The following is a 20,543-nucleotide window of genomic DNA, read 5'->3' as shown; positions in this document are numbered from 1 at the left end:
CAATTAATTGGCTCTTTGTTTTCGGGCCAGAAGTTAATTTGATTAGCCACGGACAACGACAGTCTCCTTTTGTTGACTCATTTGGCGATCTATTCACGGACATCACAAGGCGCGACTAAGAAGGGTTATTAATCAAAGCGGGCTGCCAAATTAAAAAATTAATGGTAAATAAATATGTTGAGCGACGTCATCTTGGTCAGAAAAAAACCATCACCAGCGATACACTGAGCAAACGGGAATAGGCACATGATCTTGCCCTACAGAAAATGATTTATGGTTATCACTACCTATTAGAAAGTCCAAGTTTATCCCCTCAACTAATGAGCTAAAATGATTTTGCCATACTTATATTAAATGACAAGCATTTTAAGATAGAGTTGGCCTCTATTTTGTTTTTAACATAGATTCAGAAGTACTAGATAGAGTCATATAAGTCCACAGCTGTAGAATCAGCGATCTTGATTAAGTCTTTTGCCTCTTTGTTCAGCTTTGTAATATGAGAAATTTATGAATTCAAATGGTGTATTTGTTTTTTGTTGTGTACTATCTTAGTGGCTGTCTGTTTGCCTGTCAAAAATTAGCATAAAACTGTTAGAAAAGCCATTCAGCGATGGCCTGGGCGTGGCGCCCAGTGTTTGAGACAATTGAATTGAATAGCGGAAGACGGGAGGGGTCTTCAGATCTGGAGAAGGTCTCGGGTCTCGGGTTTTAGGTCTTGGGTCTGGGTCTGGGTCTTAGATCTCAGGCCATAGACTGTGTGTTAGTTCATTAAATAAGTGCGAGGCGTAACGAAGCAACATCTACAATGGTGGTTAAAATTTATCTATATGAATTGCTGTTGTCATAAGAGTTACCCCTTTCCCCAAGACAAATACGAATACGTATCCCAATCCCGATCCCCCTGATCCCTTACTGCGTTTGGCCATTAGCAGCGGCAGTTAACAGCTTGTAAAACACTAACACCTGCTACAAGTTGTCGTTGTTTTGTGTTTTGTGTCTTGTGGTTGCTGCTACACCGGGTTCAATAAAACCTGAGAGCCAGTTCATCATCATCATTGCGATCATCGGCAACAGTTGCTGGCAGAAAAGGAGCAATAGAAAAATCACGAACTACAAGACCCCCAATCACCAATCACAGTGGCAGATGATTAAGGCAGACCCATCTGGGGTTATTAAATTCCGCGAGAGAAAATTATGGTCTACTTATTGGAACAGTAGTTTTTGCAGCGTCACCCTTAAGAGTCACGATGGTGGGCTTAAGAAATAATATACGTTGAATTATCTTGGGTGAATTTTAAACTATATTTTGCTGAAGGGAAAGACGGTCATATTATTATTAAGTCTTATTAAAATCACATGTCATGACACTAATACAATTTAAAGTCTCCCCATTACCCGGTTTTTGTCATGGTCATTCCCTTCAGTGGGCTTCAGTGTTCCACTGCGGAGGGTCTTCACTGTACGCACACACACATACACACACAGGCAGAAGATATCGGCGAAAATTCTTCAGCAATGGAACCTGTTTTGCCAGCCGGAGAGGAGAAGCAGCAGCTGAAATCTTCTTTTGAACGCGACCGGAACCGGAGCCCAAAAACAAGATGCCAAGCTAAGCTACACCACACACACACACACACAGAAATATCCAGCAAAGAGAGAGGGAGACAACAGGAGCGCTGTGGCGCCCAAAGTGGGGCCTTAAAGTCGTCCTCTGAGACCAACAAGTGGCGCCCAACGTGGGGCCTTAAAGAATATGACATAGAACAAAGAACTTCAAGGGCAGAACTTTCATTTGCAAAAAAATGTCAAGACTAATACATTACCCTGAATTATTATCATATGTGAATTCTTTTAGAAACCATTTTCTCTCAGTGCATGGTCTTTTTGGAGGGCAGGTTAAGCGCCAGGGCGGTGGCGCAGAAGGTGAAGAAACTCGCATGTAAACGAGTTCGAAATCTGCATTCCACCGACAGCCAACAGGATTTTCTACTGCGACTCAAAGAAGGATGATCATCCTCATGATGATCTTCGAGATCATAATGATCCCAATGATGAAGAAGCTGGATGGGTTTGCCCCACCTGTTTCTTTTGCCATTCTGGCTTGGAACGAAATGAAATGGTTCAAGATGGCATAGAATGGTATGAGTTCGAATGGGATGAGATCGAATAGGATAGGATGGGATTATGGGATGAGGGGACCTCAACCTCACCACCCCCTTCCGCCTGATTGGCCCAATATATTTTCACGAGAGTGCGTGGGCCCCAAAAACGATTTGTATGGGCTAGGAGCCAGAACCAAAAGTCACTTTTCAGTTCAAAACTGGAGTCAGGGTTATGGCCATATGGGTGCGGAATCGAAGCTGCACGCCCACCAACTGAAGTTTGGGAATCGGGGACCACAAAAGGGGATGCAATCATATTTTGTATTCTTCTCTCGAGTTGCGTGGGCGCCGCGGTCAGGATTAAGATTAGCAGTTTAGTTACCTTTTGTACTTTTTGTCACTCGTTAATCCCTCCGTCTCTTTCTTCTGCTGTATCGCCGTCTTTTTCCAGTCAGATCTGCTGCTTTAGAGCTGCATTTTGCCGCTGTCAACTGTAAATAAGGCAGAAAACGAATCAAAACGTTATGGGTATACATAAATATTGAAAATAGACGACACTTTTTATGAATTTCAAAATAATTGAGGCCTAAAGTGGCACAAAAAGCTCGGCGACAGCAAATAAATGCGAAGCCTATAAATAAAACACAAAACTGGGAGAGTGGATGGGTAAAAAGAAAACCTAACACGTGCGTGTGAATAACACTAGAAGCATTGGGGTTACTCAAACTCTTTGGATTATATATTTTTAAAGAAATAAAAATTTTACTTTAGATACACTTTCGTACCTATGTCTTAAAAGAATTGAAGACTACAGATCTCATTAACCCGATTAGGATAAAGAAAAGGTAACTATCTGTAGTTAATATTAACAGATTCCATAGTTCACGGGGTAAAGGAAGTTGGGACTATTTGAAAAAACCGTCGAATCATCAAAATCGCACACCATTAAACTAATTCTCACTTCGGAATACCCCTCGTACCTGGGGCTAAGCCAAAAACTCCCCTTTAGTGTTTGCCTGTCCATTTAAAAAGACATAAAACTAAGACTACGACCGAGAACACAAGAATTCCAAAATGAACAAATGTCATAAATATCCGGAAAATACAACATTTCCAAGCGAGTGGCTAAAAATTATGCCAAAAAGCACATAAATAATAACGAAAGGAGAACGAGAGGAGGTGAAGTCTTTCGATTTCCATCCAATACTTTTAATTAATTTATGCGATTCTCTCACATTTCCCTGGAACTTCGCCCACCCACCCACACACACAGTTGTTGGGCTATAATTTTTCTAGAATTTTTGAAAAGTCGCCAAGTCGAACAGGGCCCAAAAAAACAAAAAGTTAACAGCACAAAAATGTGAAAGAGAACAATAAAAATAAAACGAGCGCCACCCCAAAAAGCGACTTTTGTGTGTATTGGTGAGTGACAGTTGTCATTTTTCATAAATATTTTCCAATTTTCTAAAAGCCAAGTGAGAAATTAACGATGAAAACAGACACAAAACAGAGAAATAAACTTGGAATGCCATTTGCAGATCCATTGGGGTAATTTCGGCAGGTCTTCAGGTGGCGATCCTATCCCCCGATTTCATCATGAATAATTTCATAACTTTTATGACGGTTGTCAGTCATCATGAGGCGATAATGGCAGCAAATAGAATCAAGTTTGAGACGTTATAAATAAATTTTGAAATTTTATGTGCGCCAACTTAAGTGAATTCTCTATAGACTGCTTTTAAATTAATAACTTTATAGCTCAATATTTAAAATGACGACTTAATAAAGGCTGTTAAATTTGATTATTTGCACAAGCCAGTTTCAAAAGCAGATATAACAAATAAATTCTATAAGTCAATGTCATATTTAATCAAATTAAAATGGGTAACATTTTAGTGCGGAGCCATGGATAAGATATTTGAAAACTTTTAAACAGATTCCACTTTAAATACCGGCTTTCATTGGTCTAGTTACATGAAGTCAGACCTTCTAAATTCTGCATAATTTCAATTGTGATCTTCGTTTATATAGAATCTTCGATCTGTTTCTTAGGTTCCTCAGATTTTCGATGTCAGCTGCGAATATTATATTTCGCATCGGCGTTTGTGCAGAATTGGCAGCAGTTTAGCGCGGCAGCAACATGTTGCTGATGTCGCTGCTGCTGCTGCTGCTGCTAATGACTCACTCTTGTCTTTGTTTGTCGGCTGACCGAGCAAATTAGAAATGGGTGCAACTGCAGCGGAAAATAAGTGACAGCAATGCCTTTTAACTTGACACCGGCGTCTCGAGAATCTCACAGATGTCCAACTGCTGCTGCTGCTGCCTCTTACTTTTGCCATAATTAATGTGCAATTTCTCCGGCTGCCTGTGTTGCCTTTTCCCTTTTCCATTTTCACATTTCTTCTTATTATTATTAGCCGCCCTGCAGCAAACGACATTTGAGCCAATTTTCCCGCTGCTCGCATTCCACGGGTGAAAGCCATCGACATCCACATTCCCATTTAAATTTACGTCCACATTCACATTCACATTTCACAGCAGTACGCGCCATTCTGCCAAATGCAAAATGCAGAAAAAAGAGACTCATATAAAAATAAGAAACGACAGTCAGCAAGGAAGAGGGGTGCATTTGGGCATCGAAGACTCTAGTACCCTGGAAATAATGCACTTTTGCATTTCCCCATATAAATCCTTATAGATTCTATCCCATCTTATCAATTCATTATATTTTCTACCTTTATATATGTGGTTTATTAAAATATTTGCACATTTCTTTCAGTCTGACTTGCTCGTATCCCTATTTAAACGGGGTATTATGCTCCAGAGAATGCTTGCAGAGCATGCTTCGAAGTTTATGCGCTGCCTGATTTGAGGGGGAAGTCTGGGTTTTGGGATTTGGATAGATTTTATATTTTATATCTCGTTTTATAAAATATTTGCACTTTGGTTTTAGTCTGACTTGCAAGTATCCTTGTTGAAACCAGGGTATTATGCTCCAGAGCATGCTTGCAGAGCATGCTTCGAAATTTATGCGTTGCCTGATTTGAGGGGGAAGTCTGGGTTTCGGGATTTGGATGGGGGAATTGCGGTTTTCGATGCTTTGGATGGGTGGCTCGAGTCCAGTTTTGAATATCGTTCAATTTGCGATCTCTCTCTCTCCATCTCTTTCTATCTCTCTCGCTCTGTCTTGCTTTCTGCGATCGGCATAGCATTCCTTATTTTCCTTTCCTGCTTTTTTGGCTCATGGCAAGTCTTATCCATTTTCGATTGCCCCCCAAAAGTCCCGCCGTCTCCCTCATTTGCATGCCTATTATAAATTTTTCAAATACTTGTCTTGGGCTGCCCTCGTTGTTTTTTTTATGGCCCACCATGTTTAGTGATTGCTATCTTTGTCATTGTTGTTTTTGTTTGTTTTTTTTTTTACTGGGCCTGGCTTTTTCATTGCAATTTATTTGATTTTCATTGCATTAAATTTTTGCGCCGTCTCTTTGCTTTTGTTTTCCTGGTGGTGCGTTGCCATAATTTGTTGTCTCCTTTCTGGTTTGCCTCGATTCTGATCTTGGAATTTCAATTTGCGTTTCGTTTCTTGGCCTTTGCGCAATTCTGCTGTCTGCATTTGGGGGGAATTCTTCGGGTCTCCGGTCTTCTGGTCTTCTGGTCTTCCAGTCTTCTGGTTTTCCACCTAACAAGCTTGTCGAGCCATTTATCATAAACATTCGTCAGCTGTCCCACGCCCCTCGGGAAATTCCTGCCCCGTCATTAAGATATTTTTGTTTTTGGGCCTTTCCATCTCTATTTCCATCTCGCCCTACAGCTAGGCCAAAATGCCGGCCTCTGAAGTTACCAAACGATATGGTCTCCCTTTTACTAGCCCCCTTTTTCCAACTGCAGTGGCAGAAAAACCATCAATAAAAGCTTTTAAACCTTAAAAATAAAAAAAGAGTTGATATGATAGTAAGGTAATTTGGGGAAATAATAAAAACTAAAGAGCCCTTAAAGTGAATTTTAGAATTAAGAAGTTTCTATTGTTTCGTCGACTAAAACATGTGTTACATGATATTTCTGTCAGTGTAATTTGCCAGTTTTATACTTTTTAAGCTTTGGCGATCGCTTTTCGAACCGCTTTTCATCGGAAATTGAGTTAGATGTTGGCGCCCTAATGGGAAGAGGTTAGATTTCCCAGCATTTCCACGGCTTTTCCAGCATGCCCGCCCCCCGTTTCCCTCGACTAATGAGTCTCTTAAGCTTTTCTGCCCACACAAACTCTGGCAAATTGCGCAAATTAATATGAAATTCATCAACGGGAAAATATCAACTAATTTGGCAGCGAACAGGAAATGCAAGACTCTCGCATGTGGGGCAAGCGTATAAAAAATTATTATCTCTTTTTTTTCGCACGACAAAAACGCCCAGGCAGACAAAAACAAAAATATAAAAAAGTCTTTAAAAAAAAAATGGCATCGCACACCTTGTGCTTCCCTCTCTACACTCTCATGGTAATTTTTGATCATATTCTGGCGTTGTTTTTCGTTTTTCTCTTGCTCGGTTGGCAGGCGGCCACAAAAGTCGCCGCTTTTCCTATTCGTTTTCCATTTTCATTTTGCCACTAGCCGGGTGGCATCCAAATTGGCCCACATTTGGCTGCCTTTTCAATTTTCCTCTCGGGTTTTCCTCGGTGGCCCGAGCAAATTGGATTTGGGGTTTCGGAGTGGGAGAATTGCAATTGCTGAGGGCTTTTTAATTGAAATTATTAAAAAGGGTGATGGGGAAAATGTCATCCAATATTTACAACGTAAATATAAATTACTAACTTATTTTTAGCTTTTCATTTTCTTGAAATATATAGCAAATACAACAATTTGGTAAAGTTTTTGTGGGCTCGACTTGGGATTGCCTCGCTTTTTTTCGCTTTTGGATGCCTTAATTTGCGTCACAATATTCGCCTGTTTTTTTTTAGCTTTGTTCTTCTTTTTGTTTCAGGTAATTCAAAACGCGCGCCAACTTCTTCGATTACCTGCGGGCTAAACAATGGTCACCTTTTTCCATTGTTGGTCTTCCCCCTCGGCGCCCCCATCGTCCCACTCTTCTTGAAGTCCCCTAATATGTTCATTAATTTTAATTATGCATAAATAGTCGGTGTCAAAAGAACAAGGGAACAACAACGAAAATCGAGAATAAAATTACCAAAAATTTGAAGAAATAAACATCACGCATAAAATTTGATACGAGCAATATTGAAATAAATGGGATTGGCATTTTTGGGGTTTGGGCACGCGATTCGAAAAAGTCAAAAGGAAAGAAGCCAGTCAAGTGTTCTGGGGGCCTAGCGACTAGCAGATACCCTACTTTCGATAGTATTATTTAGAAACCATTTCAAATGTGACATGTGACGACTGCTTTTATACGCTGTACGTGTGTCGGCAGAGGTTGAGCAGAGCTATTTTCTATGCCCGGTAAATGGAACCCTGCCGAGCGCTATAAACTTTTAAAAACTATTTAACGTAAAGATAATTATGATTAAACTTTACTTCTTTTTTCTAGAGAAAGAAAGTATGCACTTTGTTTGAAAAGAGTACTAAATGTGTAATTCAAAAAATCTTTAGCTCATTATTCAACTATGAATATTCCTTGGTGGTCCCGCATACCATTTACCCGATTTCCTACCCATCGAAACTGAAGGATAAGTCTGAATCTGCCCACTCACTCACTTGGAAAAAAGGAACGTGCAGCGGTGTCGACTTACAATTCCATACCATAAATTTTGCGAGTCTCGGGTTTTTGCACACTTTTCCCTTCGGGGGAGACAGACGTAGCGAAATATATTGGCGACTGAAATCCAAGATTCTCCGACGCGAATTTCGTCATCGATGGCCAGTCGAAAATTGATGTTGGCAAAATAAACCCAGAGATCACAACTCAATTGGTCTGGCCAAAAATAAACAAAACGTGTAATCAACAAGGGAGAGATGCAGATTAATTATGCAATTAAGCACGCGTCGTTGTTCGTTATGTGTTGTTTTTGCCGCAATCTGTCACAATAATAACCACAAAGCAAAAGATATTACATTAAATTACTGGGGTTGATGGGTAATTGGGAATTTGGAAAGACAATTTTAATAATAATAATGGTATTTTTTCATTTAATTTAACGGATAACTATTTTTAAAATGATTCAGAAAGAAGTCAATGTCTTTAGAGGCGTAAAGAAATACCTATGGTTAAGCAATTATTTATTATTCAGTTGGATCTTTAACAAACAAATATTCATTAAGTCCCAATAGGTATTCTAAACGTAATATAAGTGAAAAAACTAAACCAAGGCTTTCAGAACTCTTGCGGCTTTAAGACCGTATGAGATGGTATAGGATGGTTCTTAAAGACCGAACTGCAATGGCATAAAGAAGTGAAGATTTCCTTTCTGTCTCAAGTTGGTTTCCCATGAAAAATGCAATTGATGCAGAAATTCAGACACGTAGGCGCAATGGGGCGTGGCAGACAGAAATAAACATGAGCAGAAAGTGGGAAAGGAAGAAGAAAGAGAACAAAGCAAAACGGATGAAGAGAAGAGTTACGAAATCGGTGGGGAGAGAGCAAAAGAATTTCAATTCTACAATGTAGAATCTACATCAGCTTGTGATACATTTGAGTTTTTTTTTGGTTTTTTAAAATGCTTTTTCTTCGTAACTCCCCTCCTAAGGCCCCTATTGAAAGACCCCCAACCCATGCCCCCCTTTCCCGCCCTTCACCCCCCCTCTCACCTGAGGCGGCTCCGCCTTTGTGTCGCTCTTTTTTATTGCTGTGCGACTGCTCTTTCAGTTTTATTAGATCATATTATCTATTTTCGGGTACGACAAATTTGTAATTTAGATCAACCAGCAGTGGCGTCGGTCGGGTGCTGAAAGGGGTTAATTTTCAGTGGGCTTCCTACCGTTATGGGCTTTTAATTAATTGGCATTTTGGCATTTAATTAAAACAGACGCAGCTTAGCGGTGCGTAAAAGGGGTACTAGTGTCATAGAAGGGGCTTTTCGGGGCCCAATGGATGGGTTGGCCCAATTTTGTGGCCTAGCTGCTTGATTGAATGATTGAACATTGTTGAGCGCATTTGATTTGATGAACGATTCCGAAAAAGAGGAAAGACTTTGGGGCACGAAGAGTGGGTAAATTGTGTGGATCGTTTTCGGTTTCATTTTCAGCTTCTTCTTTTCGGTTTGCTTTTCACATGAAATGCAATAAACCCAATTTAACTTTTGTTTTTATTTGTTTCGCTTATTTACTCGAACGGACGGACGTGTGTGTTTTTAGGCCCCCCCAATATAAACTTCGGGGTCCAGGGGATTTCTTATCAGACCCCCGGAATCAATGGACAACAAAGTTTTTATCACGTAACAACGAGAGGCCAAACAACAAAAAATAACTAAGCATTCGAAAAGAATTAGAAATTTAAAGTACAAGGCGAAATTCCCATTTTTCGGGGTTCATTGAATGTTCTGGATTTTTCGGGTGGGGGCTAAACCCAGCCGGCTTTAACTGGTTGACTCGCCTCAGGGATCTTGAGTGCGATATTATATTTGGGGATAATACAATGGGGTCCTTAGTTCCTACGTTGCTGCTACTTTTTATTTCCGTTTTGTTATTTATTTGGTATTATACCATATTGCTTTATGGCACCCAAACAAGTATGTGTTTACTAATATGATTTTATACAACTATTGTGTACATATTTGTTCAAAGACATTATACCCAGAAGTTATAATTTTCGGTATACATGGTAGAAATTTCGATTGTCAATAGGTTCAAAAAAGTATACATACTTGGGAATGCATTGAAACGATTATTGGCAACAAAAGGGTTTCTTTTAAAGTGGGTGGTTTGGAACTGCTTATAATTGGTCGGATTTTTCGGTCCGGAAATGGTTCTTTACTTTGCCTGAAGGAATCTATCCGCAAGTCCCCCTTTGAACAAATATTCCTGCTCTTTGGAAGCGTCGAAGCTGAAGAAAAAGCCGGTAGAAGAAGTGGGGTCTAGTCAAAAGTCGGAAACAATTAGCGGAGGAAGGGAGTGCGGGGGTAGTACGGGTTTTGGAGACTTCTCTGATGCCCAATGATCGCGGTAAGCGATGCCTTGGAATGCAGTTCGGATTTCCAGCGAAATAAAACGGGAAGAAAGAAGACGGTGGGGATTGAAACTGAAACAGAGACAGAGACACAATCGATGAAAAGGTTGCCCTGGGTCTCTGGACCCGTGTCTTTGTCTTCCTCCTCATCTTTGGTATGCGCTTCAAGGTGAACCGAAGACCAGGGACAAACTACAAAAATTCGAGACAGGGGGAACAAAAAATGACAAACGTGACCGTGGGTCGGCTCTCCATCTATGTATATACCTATATATATATATGTGTATCTTTACCCTTCCCTCTGTCAGGCCCTTATGCAAATACGGATGCAGCAGCCACTGTTTGGAGCCCCTTTTCATCTCGGCCAGAACGCCTACCTTTCTTCTCTTTGACTACGGTTGAACTTGGATAAACGGAACTCTTCTACACACCAAGGAGCTCAATACAAACTGGGCTAATGTGATAGAAGTTTCGGTTTGGGATGCGACCCTTCATACTTTTGACTACTGTTTCTGTGATCTCAAACTGATTGTAACTCGGATTCTCTAGTCAATTTTCACTGTATTATATTGTTTGTAATAAAGCAGTTAAGAATGCAACCTCTCTTTCCCACTTTCCGCTCTCTCTCGTATCTCCTGTTGCCAGGTAGCTATTTCAAGACCACACCCCCTGTTCTTTTTCTTACGTGGGCGATGCTACCCATTTACCCATCTCCCTTTCCTGGGTTTTGAACTTTGTGCGGTGTCTGTTTATGAATGAAATCCGTTTAAACCTCTTTCAAAAACTCTGCTACCATTTTTACCGATTTCCATGAATGAACGTGCGAGAGTTGAGGAAAATTTGTGGTGTAGAAGCAGCTGGCAGTGGAACGTAGTTCAGGGTTCACGGTTCACTGCACATTGCAGATGCCAAATTAGCTCACTCCCCCACACCACCCACTCAACCCACTATGTTTCGATTGAGTGAGCAAATTGATCCTCCAATTAAGGAAAGTGGGGAAATAAAAAACTAAAAACACTAGGCATGAGGCGAACAACATCATTTGCTCGGGGCTCCACAATGATCGATGTTTGAACTTCTGCTTTTGAAAACGGTTGCAAAAGGGTTAAGCTCTCGAGTTAAATGTGGATCGGTACCGTTACAGAGTTACTGTTACAGATTTTAGCCAACATACCTATATTCGCTCTTTTGCTAATCACTTCTCTAAACCGGTGCAAGACTTTCAAAAAATCAAATGAAAGAAAACCGAGAGAAAGACAAGAAAATACCAAGCTGGGAACTATCTCCCTCTTCTCCATCCCCATAAAGCTTGCTTTCTACTCACGCAGCAGCAAATTTGATACCCTGTTTATTTGATCAGCTGAAGGGTATGTCATACCTATGTACTTTCAACTTAAAACCATTAATGGAAGTACGAAAAGGTCTTGGGGGCTAGCATAAGTACTTCATTTAAGTGTTTAGTAAAACCATTAGTAAAACCTTTTTATGAAATGTGACTTATCCGAGGTCTCTTTTCAACTCCAATTAACTAATTTTTCAACAAGGTCAACTTTATAGTTTTCTTAGAAAAACGTAGGACACACATAAAGATTGTACTTTTCAGGTTAAGTATACCACATCACTACAATATCATTATAATCCTTACATTATTGATCCTTTTTGGTGAAAATCGATGGTTTCCAAAAAGAGTTTTATTTAAGTAAGGCTTTATAGTGCCAGAATGACCTTAAAGACCTCAGAGTTCTGGTGGATCAGAATCGCCCTCATAGGTACTCCACAGTCCGCATATGGCGTCTCGAGAGCCTTAACTTATTTCCAGATCTGGCTTATCATGAACGCTGATCTATGACTCGAGTTGGCCTACGAATGGAGCTCGAAGCTTGGATCTTGGATCTTGGATCTCGGAATGGAACATTCGCGTTCGCTGCCTTGGCTTCGAACTCATTTTCTAATTGCCCCACGGTGGCCGAGGAATGTCTGTCTATTCATTCGCGGTCTCCTACTCTTCATGTTACTGCTCACTCTGGTATGTGTTTATTTCGTTTCGTTTTTTCCTGTTTCCACGCAGGTTTAATTACCACATAGAGGGGGCTTTGAGACGTGCAAAGTTCGAATAGGCATTGGAATCTCGGTTTTCAGCATTTGCATGGATCTTCCGAGATAGAGAGAAAATAAAGGGGGGATGGGTTTTGGCCGTAGAAATACCGATCGTCTGCTATTTTAATTGAGTTCACAAATGTTCTGAACCGAACCCCATTCACACAGCTGGCGATCGCCCCCTTTTTTCCCCCATCTAACGCTGACAGCTACGTGCTGAGCCAGGCACCCTTTGGTTCCCCGCCCCTGGCCCTGAGGAACCAAGTGCTTTGATGGTTAGTTAGTCGGAAATCAAAGCAGTTCGATTATTCAATGTTTTCACAGGGCTTGTGGAAAATTAATACATCATCGTGGCCCCAGGTCTCCCATCCCAAGACCCCAAAACCCCTCGGATCCCGAGATTCCCTTCTTGGGAAGGCTCTAATTAAAAACTGCTGGAAACAGGTGTGTGCGGGATAAAAGGGGAAAGCTGTACTCTAATCCATCAAACAGTTTTGGTTTTATGTTGGTTCATTGATTAACCGAAAGTTTTCCAATGGGGTCGATGAAAATCATGTGATGGTGAGCCATCGGATTCCTATCTGAGGGTCTTATAAAAAGCTATCTAAATTTCTACGATCAGCAGAGCAACTATATTTAAACTTGTAATATATTTCCTCGGATATTTGTAACTCTTCTGTGTGAATGGTCTACAGCATGTTATCGATCTAATCATCTTTAAAGTATTTACTTTAAGTTTCGAAATCGTTATATCAGTTTCAGGTAATATTCAACAATGCATTCACAATATATTCATATACATATATTCCCTTTGCCTCGGGTATTTGTAAAATATCATGGTCTAAAACATGTTTTGGCATTAATCAACTTTAAAGTAAGTACTTTAATTCCGAAATCGTCCCACTAGTTTCAGGAAATATTCCACACTTGATTTCCAATACTTCGTGATTCGATATTCCTAGATTTTCTTTGTCAGCACTCTTGTGATGCGAATTGAAGCGTTTAAAATTGGTTTTATAGACCAGGCGACCCATTCTAGCCGATCTCCGCTGAAGATATCAACATCCGCACATCCCTCCACGTTTTCTTGTTGTTTTTTTCGGTGAACACTTGCCGGAGTTCCTGAACCACTGAGCACGACAGAGGCAGAAGAAACACGAAGATGGAGGAGGAGGCTACCTGGGCATTGTTACTGCGATTCCCTACCTGTGTCAATGTCAGACTTCAGCGCTAAATTGTCGCTTATTAAATGTCTTTCGTCCCGCCGACGAGCCACTTTATCAAAACTCCCGAGGGCGGAGATATAGGAGAGATAAAGGAGGAAAGGGCGGAGGTAGCCGAATTCCACGTAACCGTAGTGTTGTCGTCTGCGGCCTATTGTCGAAAATTATGACTTGTTTTGGGATTGGAGTGCAAATAGCCCACTTCCTGTCTGTCTCTGTTTGCCATCTCAGTCTTTCTTCTCGTCGGCAGTCCATCTCTCTCTCTCTCTCTCTCTCTCTCTCTGTCTGCCGGTGATTTGGAGTGTCGCCGCTCCAAAGTTGCCGTTGTCATCGTCACGGACCGCCGATGTCCCCGCTGATAAGGAGTGCTACGGTTAGGAAACGGGGGAACATTTATTTATGCACTACTGTCTTTGTCTCCGTTTCTGTTCCAACTACTGCGGTTAGTTCTGGATTGCTGATGATATTACTCTCTATAAAGTCATTCGATGCTGTTTGGGGAACATCGCGGTAATCGTTGTACACACAAAACAATCCATCGGATTAACCTAATTGGTAAATGGGAGCTACTCATGAAATTGTCAATTTGACTAATAGTATAGTTAAGCTAACAACATTAATGTACAAACATTACTTTTTTATAGCTGTTTTACTATTAAATAGTAATAATTTGTTATATATTTTTTTTGTTATATGTATACTTAGCCATATCTATAATGATATATTTTACCAATTGAGGTTTGTTTGATATACATTTAAGATTTAAGATATACATTTTTTTCTTGTTTCTCCATATCCAAGTATCAATCCAAAAGTTGTTTTATTGTCTCTGCGATAAGCTACAGATCTACGTGCCTCAGATCGCCTCACTTCCATTAAACCCAGAATTTCGGGTCCTGTGGGCGTGGCAGCACTTAGAAGAACATATGTGATCACATTACGTTGGCAGCTTGTAATGCGCTTCCGTTTTCTAGCCCCCGATTCTTCTTTGCCCATCATTTGTCTTTTTTGTCGGAGCTAATTTACACGGTGACGCAAAGGCGCCGCTTGAAAAAAGGGCTAAGATGGGCCAAGATGACTACCATACCCATTCCCATTCCCAATCCGAATCGGAATCCGGGCCAATTCAGCCTGCAATTACACTTCCGCTGGGGGAGAGCGAAGATCAGAAAAAAAAGGCGAGGAGAAACATAACCCATACTCCGAACAAGAAACCTCCCATTCATGCCGTCTCCGCGTTTCAGGCTCATTCACAAGATTCAAAGTCGAGACGATGGGTTCAACCATTCATTCATTCACGTTGATTGCCACCTTTTCCCCGATATTTTTTCTCCTGCCCCACGGCAGCCTCTTGTGCTCCAATGATTAGTCTGTGCTAATGAACAGGCGGCGGCTACCTAGCAAAAAATACAAAAATGAAAATCAAAAGAAAAAAAAAACACATCCATGAAGACCAACCGAGACCAAGATATAACCCCGAAAAAGACACACAAAACACCGAAAAAAGAGCGAGATAAATGCGAGACAAAGTTGCACGAAAGCGGCAAACAAACAGAAATCAAATCCAATTTATGTTTTCAACATTAATCATAATTTCTTGGGGGCCCATTTCGGCGTGGCGTGAAATAATTTTTATGCGCCGTTTTTACGGAACCAAAAATCCGTTTGGAATCGAAATCAAAATGAAAATCAAAATCCCAAGGGGAAAAGGTGTCAATGTCTAATTTTGATGGCGAATGCACTCGGAGCATTCTGTTTTCCTCATTATGACTGTGAGATATGGTAGAATGTGGGCTGGCTGGAAACTAGATCAGTGGATCAGTACTAATGGAGTGCGAGAATCGATCGCGATCGTTTTGGCCATGAAATTTGAGCACAAAGAATGGGAAAATGATGGTTCAGATCTTTGGGATTGCATATACGCATTATAAAATGAATATAAACGTATTCATAATATTACGAGTAGTATAAGATCATTCCTTTCTCTATGTTCTAACCATGGGTGGGCCAATTGATTGGTATGGCCAACGTGTAGCCTTTGTTACCGTCCAACCCAATTATCTCGTTTTATGCTAAACCATTTCAAATGGACTCATTATAGATCGATTCCCCAGTGAAAAGGACTTGTTCTGGTCAAGTTTCGGATAGGTAGCACGTCAGAGTCGTCAGTTAGCATGGACCCCACATCGAATAGACCTCCGATTTCGGTTTCGAAGGGCGGGGGTCCCGATGCTGGGCCACTTGAAAAGCAATTTTTTTGAAATTTATTTTCTATTTATCGCTTTATTTATTTTCTACCTTCTTTCAGTGTGGCCCTGTCTTTTTGCTCCCCTCATCCTTAATTCACGTGGTCTATCTGCTTATGCGATTAGAGTTGCAGCAAAGGAGCCCAGCAAGATGACGAGGTGGAAGGTATAAGATTGGGTTTGGGTTTGGGATTCGGAATGGGAATGGGAACGATGACGGCGATGGTGATGGTGATGATGATGATGATGCTGCTGCTCGGTGTGTTTATTTTTGTTTAGACGCAGAGACCTTTTTGTTTGTCTGCATTTTCGATGAGGAACCAGGCGGAGCGAAGGAACTGTGTCTCAATGGGCCACAATCGAAAGTAATAATGAAATCCCATCAACAACGAGACAAAGGCTCTCTGACCATTCCCATTCGCCTTCCCATTCCCCTTCCCATTCCACATCCATTCCCATTCCCTTCCCCTTTTTGGCCTGCAGAATGAGACGACGACACTTGCCTTGATTTTTATTGTTGGGCTTTTCCCCCTGCCCTTTGATTTATTGTTAGCGGGAACAGGCAGGAAAATGGGAATGCTCTCGGTTTGCGTTTGGGTTTCGGTATTGGTTTTGGCCATGGGTTAAGTCCGGTTCTCTGGATATATCTCTGTATCTCTTTTTTCTCCCAGATGATCTTGTTCTGCGACCAGCTGCCTGTTGCATTCCGCTCTCTCACCTCTTGCCAATGGCAACAAAAACGTGCGTGCTCAAACTACAGGTGGATTTGGCTAAGAAGAAAATCGCGTAATCGCGTCTTGTATTTTACATCCGTCTCCTTACTGAATTCAAATTTTGGTTTAAAAAAAGGTTAGAATAAGATGTCTCCTTAAGTATAATATAGTACACAGAGAAAATTCTGACGTTCTCATTTGAGTTGAAAATGTTCTTAAAAATAGAGCGACATTTTTGAGTTTAAAAATGTTTTCATTTTGCTCGAATCAAGTTGAATTGGCGGTATTTATATTTTATCAAAAAGTTCTTAAATAATCGCCATTTCGTTCTAGTATTGAGAACAATGATATCAAAATGTACTTACACGGTTTTTAAGAACAAATGTTCTCAATTCAAGAACAATTTACTTAAATACTTCCCTCTGTGTACGCGTTCTATTATTTCCCAGTTGCCTGAGTCTGAGCTATCGAGGCCCCACTGTAGTTGGGCAACCTCTCCCTCCTGTTGCTCATCCTCTCCCCAACTTCGGGTTCTATTCTGGTGCTTAGCACATAGACAGTTCATTAAAGTTACCAACGAGCTAAAAGGGGGATGAAGGATGGTTTGGTTCCCCACTTTTCTGGTTTGAGTACGCGCTGAATTTGATGTGCAACACTTGTTGTTGTTGTTATTTTTGTTGGGGGCCCGCTGACACATAAAAGTAACGGCAATTGGCAATTGGCCATTGGCCATCGCCTGTTGGCCAAAAAAGGACATGTCCACATGGCCATCGCGAAAAACTTGTCAACTGGAATCGATCGATATGGCAGTGGTTTTTCTGGGAGGGGGGGAGGTGGAGGGGGTGATTTTGCCTGATTTTGTCTGATTTACCGACTTTTACGGACTGTACTGACCAGATGAACTACTTTCGAGCCACTACTGGCTTTTTACCGTTTTAAAAAAACTCACCTGTTGGCTTTTCAGCAATTTCGAAGGGCAGGTAAATCCTCAATTTGCTCTCTTCTTGTCGCACGCTAAACGAACGGTAAATATTTTGATTAGAGATTTTGATCACTTGAAGCGGCATTCTTGCGATTTTTCCCATCGAACCAAAAAAAAAACAAATAGTATAAGAACAATGCGAGCCGAGAGGAAAGGCAACCCAAATTAAATAGACCTATTAAGATTTTATGGCATTTTCAAAGCCTTTCCAAAGAGACACACGAGAACACGGCGATTGGATCGGGTTAAATTGAATTTCGTGGCTCTTAGTCACATCCGCCGAATGCGCGATATACGATATTGTATCTGGGGATCACTACTGGCCGAATTTCCCCGCCTTTTGACAAACATTCGAAAATTATTGATGTTCCACCGGTAGGGAGCATAATTTATAGTTATTAGGTGTTTTCTACGCGACGCCGCTGACTTTTTAGCCGGTTGCTGTTTTAAAAATAAAAACAAACTTGGCACACGCACTTTTCTCGCTGGCTCTCTGATTTGGGAATGCTCAAGACTCTTGCACTAGAGGTTTTCTTTTTTTTTAAATCTTTGTACACCTTACGTTGACTCACAGGGTAGATGAAACAGCCAAAAAAAAGGGAAAATAATAAGGTAGTTAGTTAGCACGACGCGGGCGCCAAGGGTTCTGATATTTCGCTGGGTATTTCTTGTCCGACGGCCCGGCACTCGTTCTCCGCACACAGCACACACGTCTTTCTTGCTCGGCGGCGCGATTGGAAGTGAAGTGAACATGGGAATGGGAATGGGTATGGGAATGGACTCGGCTGCTCAGCTGAGCGACGAGACGAGACCACCGGAGAGGAGAGCCGAGGAGAGGAGAGGAGAGCAGAGGTGCGCAGCCGAAGAGCGAAGAGAGGGGCGGAGAGAGCCCTGGAAGCTGCGCGAGGGGCTTCGTAAAGGGCTTCTCATCCAGGGCTGCTCCTTAACCTCTCCATCCTACCACCCACCGTTATTTTGCACTCCCATTTTGAGATCTGACTGTTATACATATATATATCATAATATCATCATATATATCATATCATATATATGTATGTATCATAATATATCATATCACATCATATATCATAATTATTATAAGCACCTTAACTGGTATAACTTTTATTTTAAAAATCATATTGAAATCGTTTTTCATCACCTTTTTTTTATAAGTCTTCTACTTTTCTATAAAAATCAGAAAACACAGTTGTTCTCTGATCGGAAAAATAAATGTCTAGTAATAACAGTTAATACATAAACCTAGAAAATAACTATTGATGAAAGTCTCATTTAACTGTTACTTTACTGAAAAAGTCAATAAATTATAGTTATTTAAAGATTATAAATAATATAAGTCTTGTTGTTTTCGGTCCCTGGATGTTACTTTCCGTTTGTATGTACATATATACAATATATTAAATATAGAAACATATTTAAATGGCAGATCTAATCTGTTTCGCCTGATAAGCCAATGAATAAGTATTAGTAGTTCTTAAGTCATCCCTAACTTTGCTTGAGTTCTTTTAATTTTCAGTTACCCTATCCTTCATTTACTTGCAAATAAACCTTAAAGCTGCGGTGATTGATTTTGGTTTGTAAATATAAATACCTGTTTCCTGGAAATTCCTTGACTTATAAAGTTTATGGAATGTAATATTATGATTGGATCACCCACACGTTCCTCCCACAATTAAAAGCCTTCCAAAGTGTTGTTGATTTCATTTTAATATATCTTCTGCTTTTGCTTTTTATCCACTTAACGGTTTTCGTTCGTTCACAATAGTTGCATTCATAGTATTTCATTTATCATTATATGGTATCAATTGGTATTTAATTAATAACTTGTGTGTGTGTGTGTGTAGGGCCAATTTCCGATTTCCAACATTTTACACTGGGCTCACAAAAAAAAGAGTCGTAGTCATAGTTATAGCTAGAGACTAAAATTATAATTAAAATGCCTTCACTATTGTGGTTGTTGTGGTTGCAGTTGGCTAGTATGCGTTGTTGTTGTTCGAGTTAGTTAGTTAGTTAGTTCTTAGGGTTCTAGGCTTTATCTGTATTATCTGCATTAATTGCATTATTGTTTCTGTTTCGTTTCACTTCTCGCATGGCGTTTTGGTAAATAAATGTTTGTGATAATCGCTTTTTTTCTTGCTACAATCTTTAACCTAGACTTAAGGATCGAAGAAGCAATGTAGCATGTGGTAGAAGTGATCGTTTATCTCTTTTTTTGTTTTAATATTATCTGTTCGTCATATAATATTCAATTTTTTTTGTTTTGCTTGGGGCTTATGCGTATGTTGTATATATAAAAATTGTTTTTCTTTTTGTTTAATTTGTTAATTTTTAATTAAAAAGCTAATTTCGGTTGCTGGATGTTTCCTCAGACGACTGGCGGTTCGGTTCCTCCCAGGGGTTCGTCGTTACTGGTGTAAACAATAAACAAGTAAAGGAAATTAAAAATAAATTAAGAAAAAAATTATAAATCATAACAGAAGTAATCAAAATGAGTATAATAAAAAAAGTATAAACATATTTTTTGCCCGAACTGTAAAATCTATTACATTTGTGTTTCCAGAGTCGTGTAAAAGTTTGTTAAAAGCTTCGCTAAACTGCATTTTCAGACTTTGCCTCAACGCGAAGAACTTTGATTTCTCCATACATTCGATATCAATATTTACTGATCCTATAATATGCATGTAAATATATTATTTATGTATATCTGACTTTAAACATTTATATATGTATATACGTAAGAATAAGAGAGCAACTGTGCGTTTCTTTATCGGAACGTCTAGATATTAATCTTGGATAATATTCAGCTATAATAAATAATATTGTTCTGCGGCTCAAGTCGTCTTTTTTAGATTAATTGAGATCAGGTTAGAATAAATGCTTTTAAAAAATCGCTATTTATATATAACTTATGGGGGTTCTTTATGGAACAGAAACACAAAGATTCGTATTAATATAGTAATATTTTTCAGTTTTTATAGCTATGGTCACGAAGCAGGATCAGTTTCGACTAGATTTAGTATCGCAGGATAGATTGCACATATATCTGT

The 20,543-nt window shown here is 40.1% G+C and overlaps 2 protein-coding genes across 39 annotated transcripts in view; both read right to left on the bottom strand.

The window, feature by feature from the left end:
• Nucleotides 1-18,201, bottom strand: part of LOC119556445 (interference hedgehog) — a 29,170-nt gene extending 10,969 nt beyond the window's left edge. For 2 of the 4 annotated variants that reach the window (XM_037868683.1, XM_037868679.1), the window contains exons 1-3: nucleotides 18,051-18,201; nucleotides 17,446-17,510; nucleotides 2,485-2,593 (exon numbers count right to left, since the gene is read on the bottom strand). The gene's annotated coding sequence lies outside the window, so the exon portion shown is untranslated. Of the gene's footprint in view, nucleotides 1-2,484; nucleotides 2,594-17,445 lie in introns of all 4 variants that reach the window. The other 2 variants (XM_037868682.1, XM_037868681.1) reach the window with 2 other exon arrangements.
• A 984-nt stretch (nucleotides 18,202-19,185) lies between these two features.
• Nucleotides 19,186-20,543, bottom strand: part of LOC119558330 (basement membrane-specific heparan sulfate proteoglycan core protein) — an 88,076-nt gene continuing 86,718 nt past the window's right edge. For all 35 annotated transcript variants that reach the window (XM_037871787.1, XM_037871767.1, XM_037871772.1 and 32 more), the window contains one exon: nucleotides 19,186-19,904. In XM_037871787.1, the coding sequence (XP_037727715.1) occupies nucleotides 19,862-19,904 (43 nt within the window). In that variant the 3' untranslated portion in view covers nucleotides 19,186-19,861. The remainder of the gene's footprint in view (nucleotides 19,905-20,543) is intronic.

The sequence above is a fragment of the Drosophila subpulchrella genome, chromosome X (assembly GCF_014743375.2).
Source record: "Drosophila subpulchrella strain 33 F10 #4 breed RU33 chromosome X, RU_Dsub_v1.1 Primary Assembly, whole genome shotgun sequence".
NCBI lineage: Eukaryota > Metazoa > Arthropoda > Insecta > Diptera > Drosophilidae > Drosophila > Drosophila subpulchrella.
This window is presented reverse-complemented; position numbering and strand designations above follow the sequence as displayed.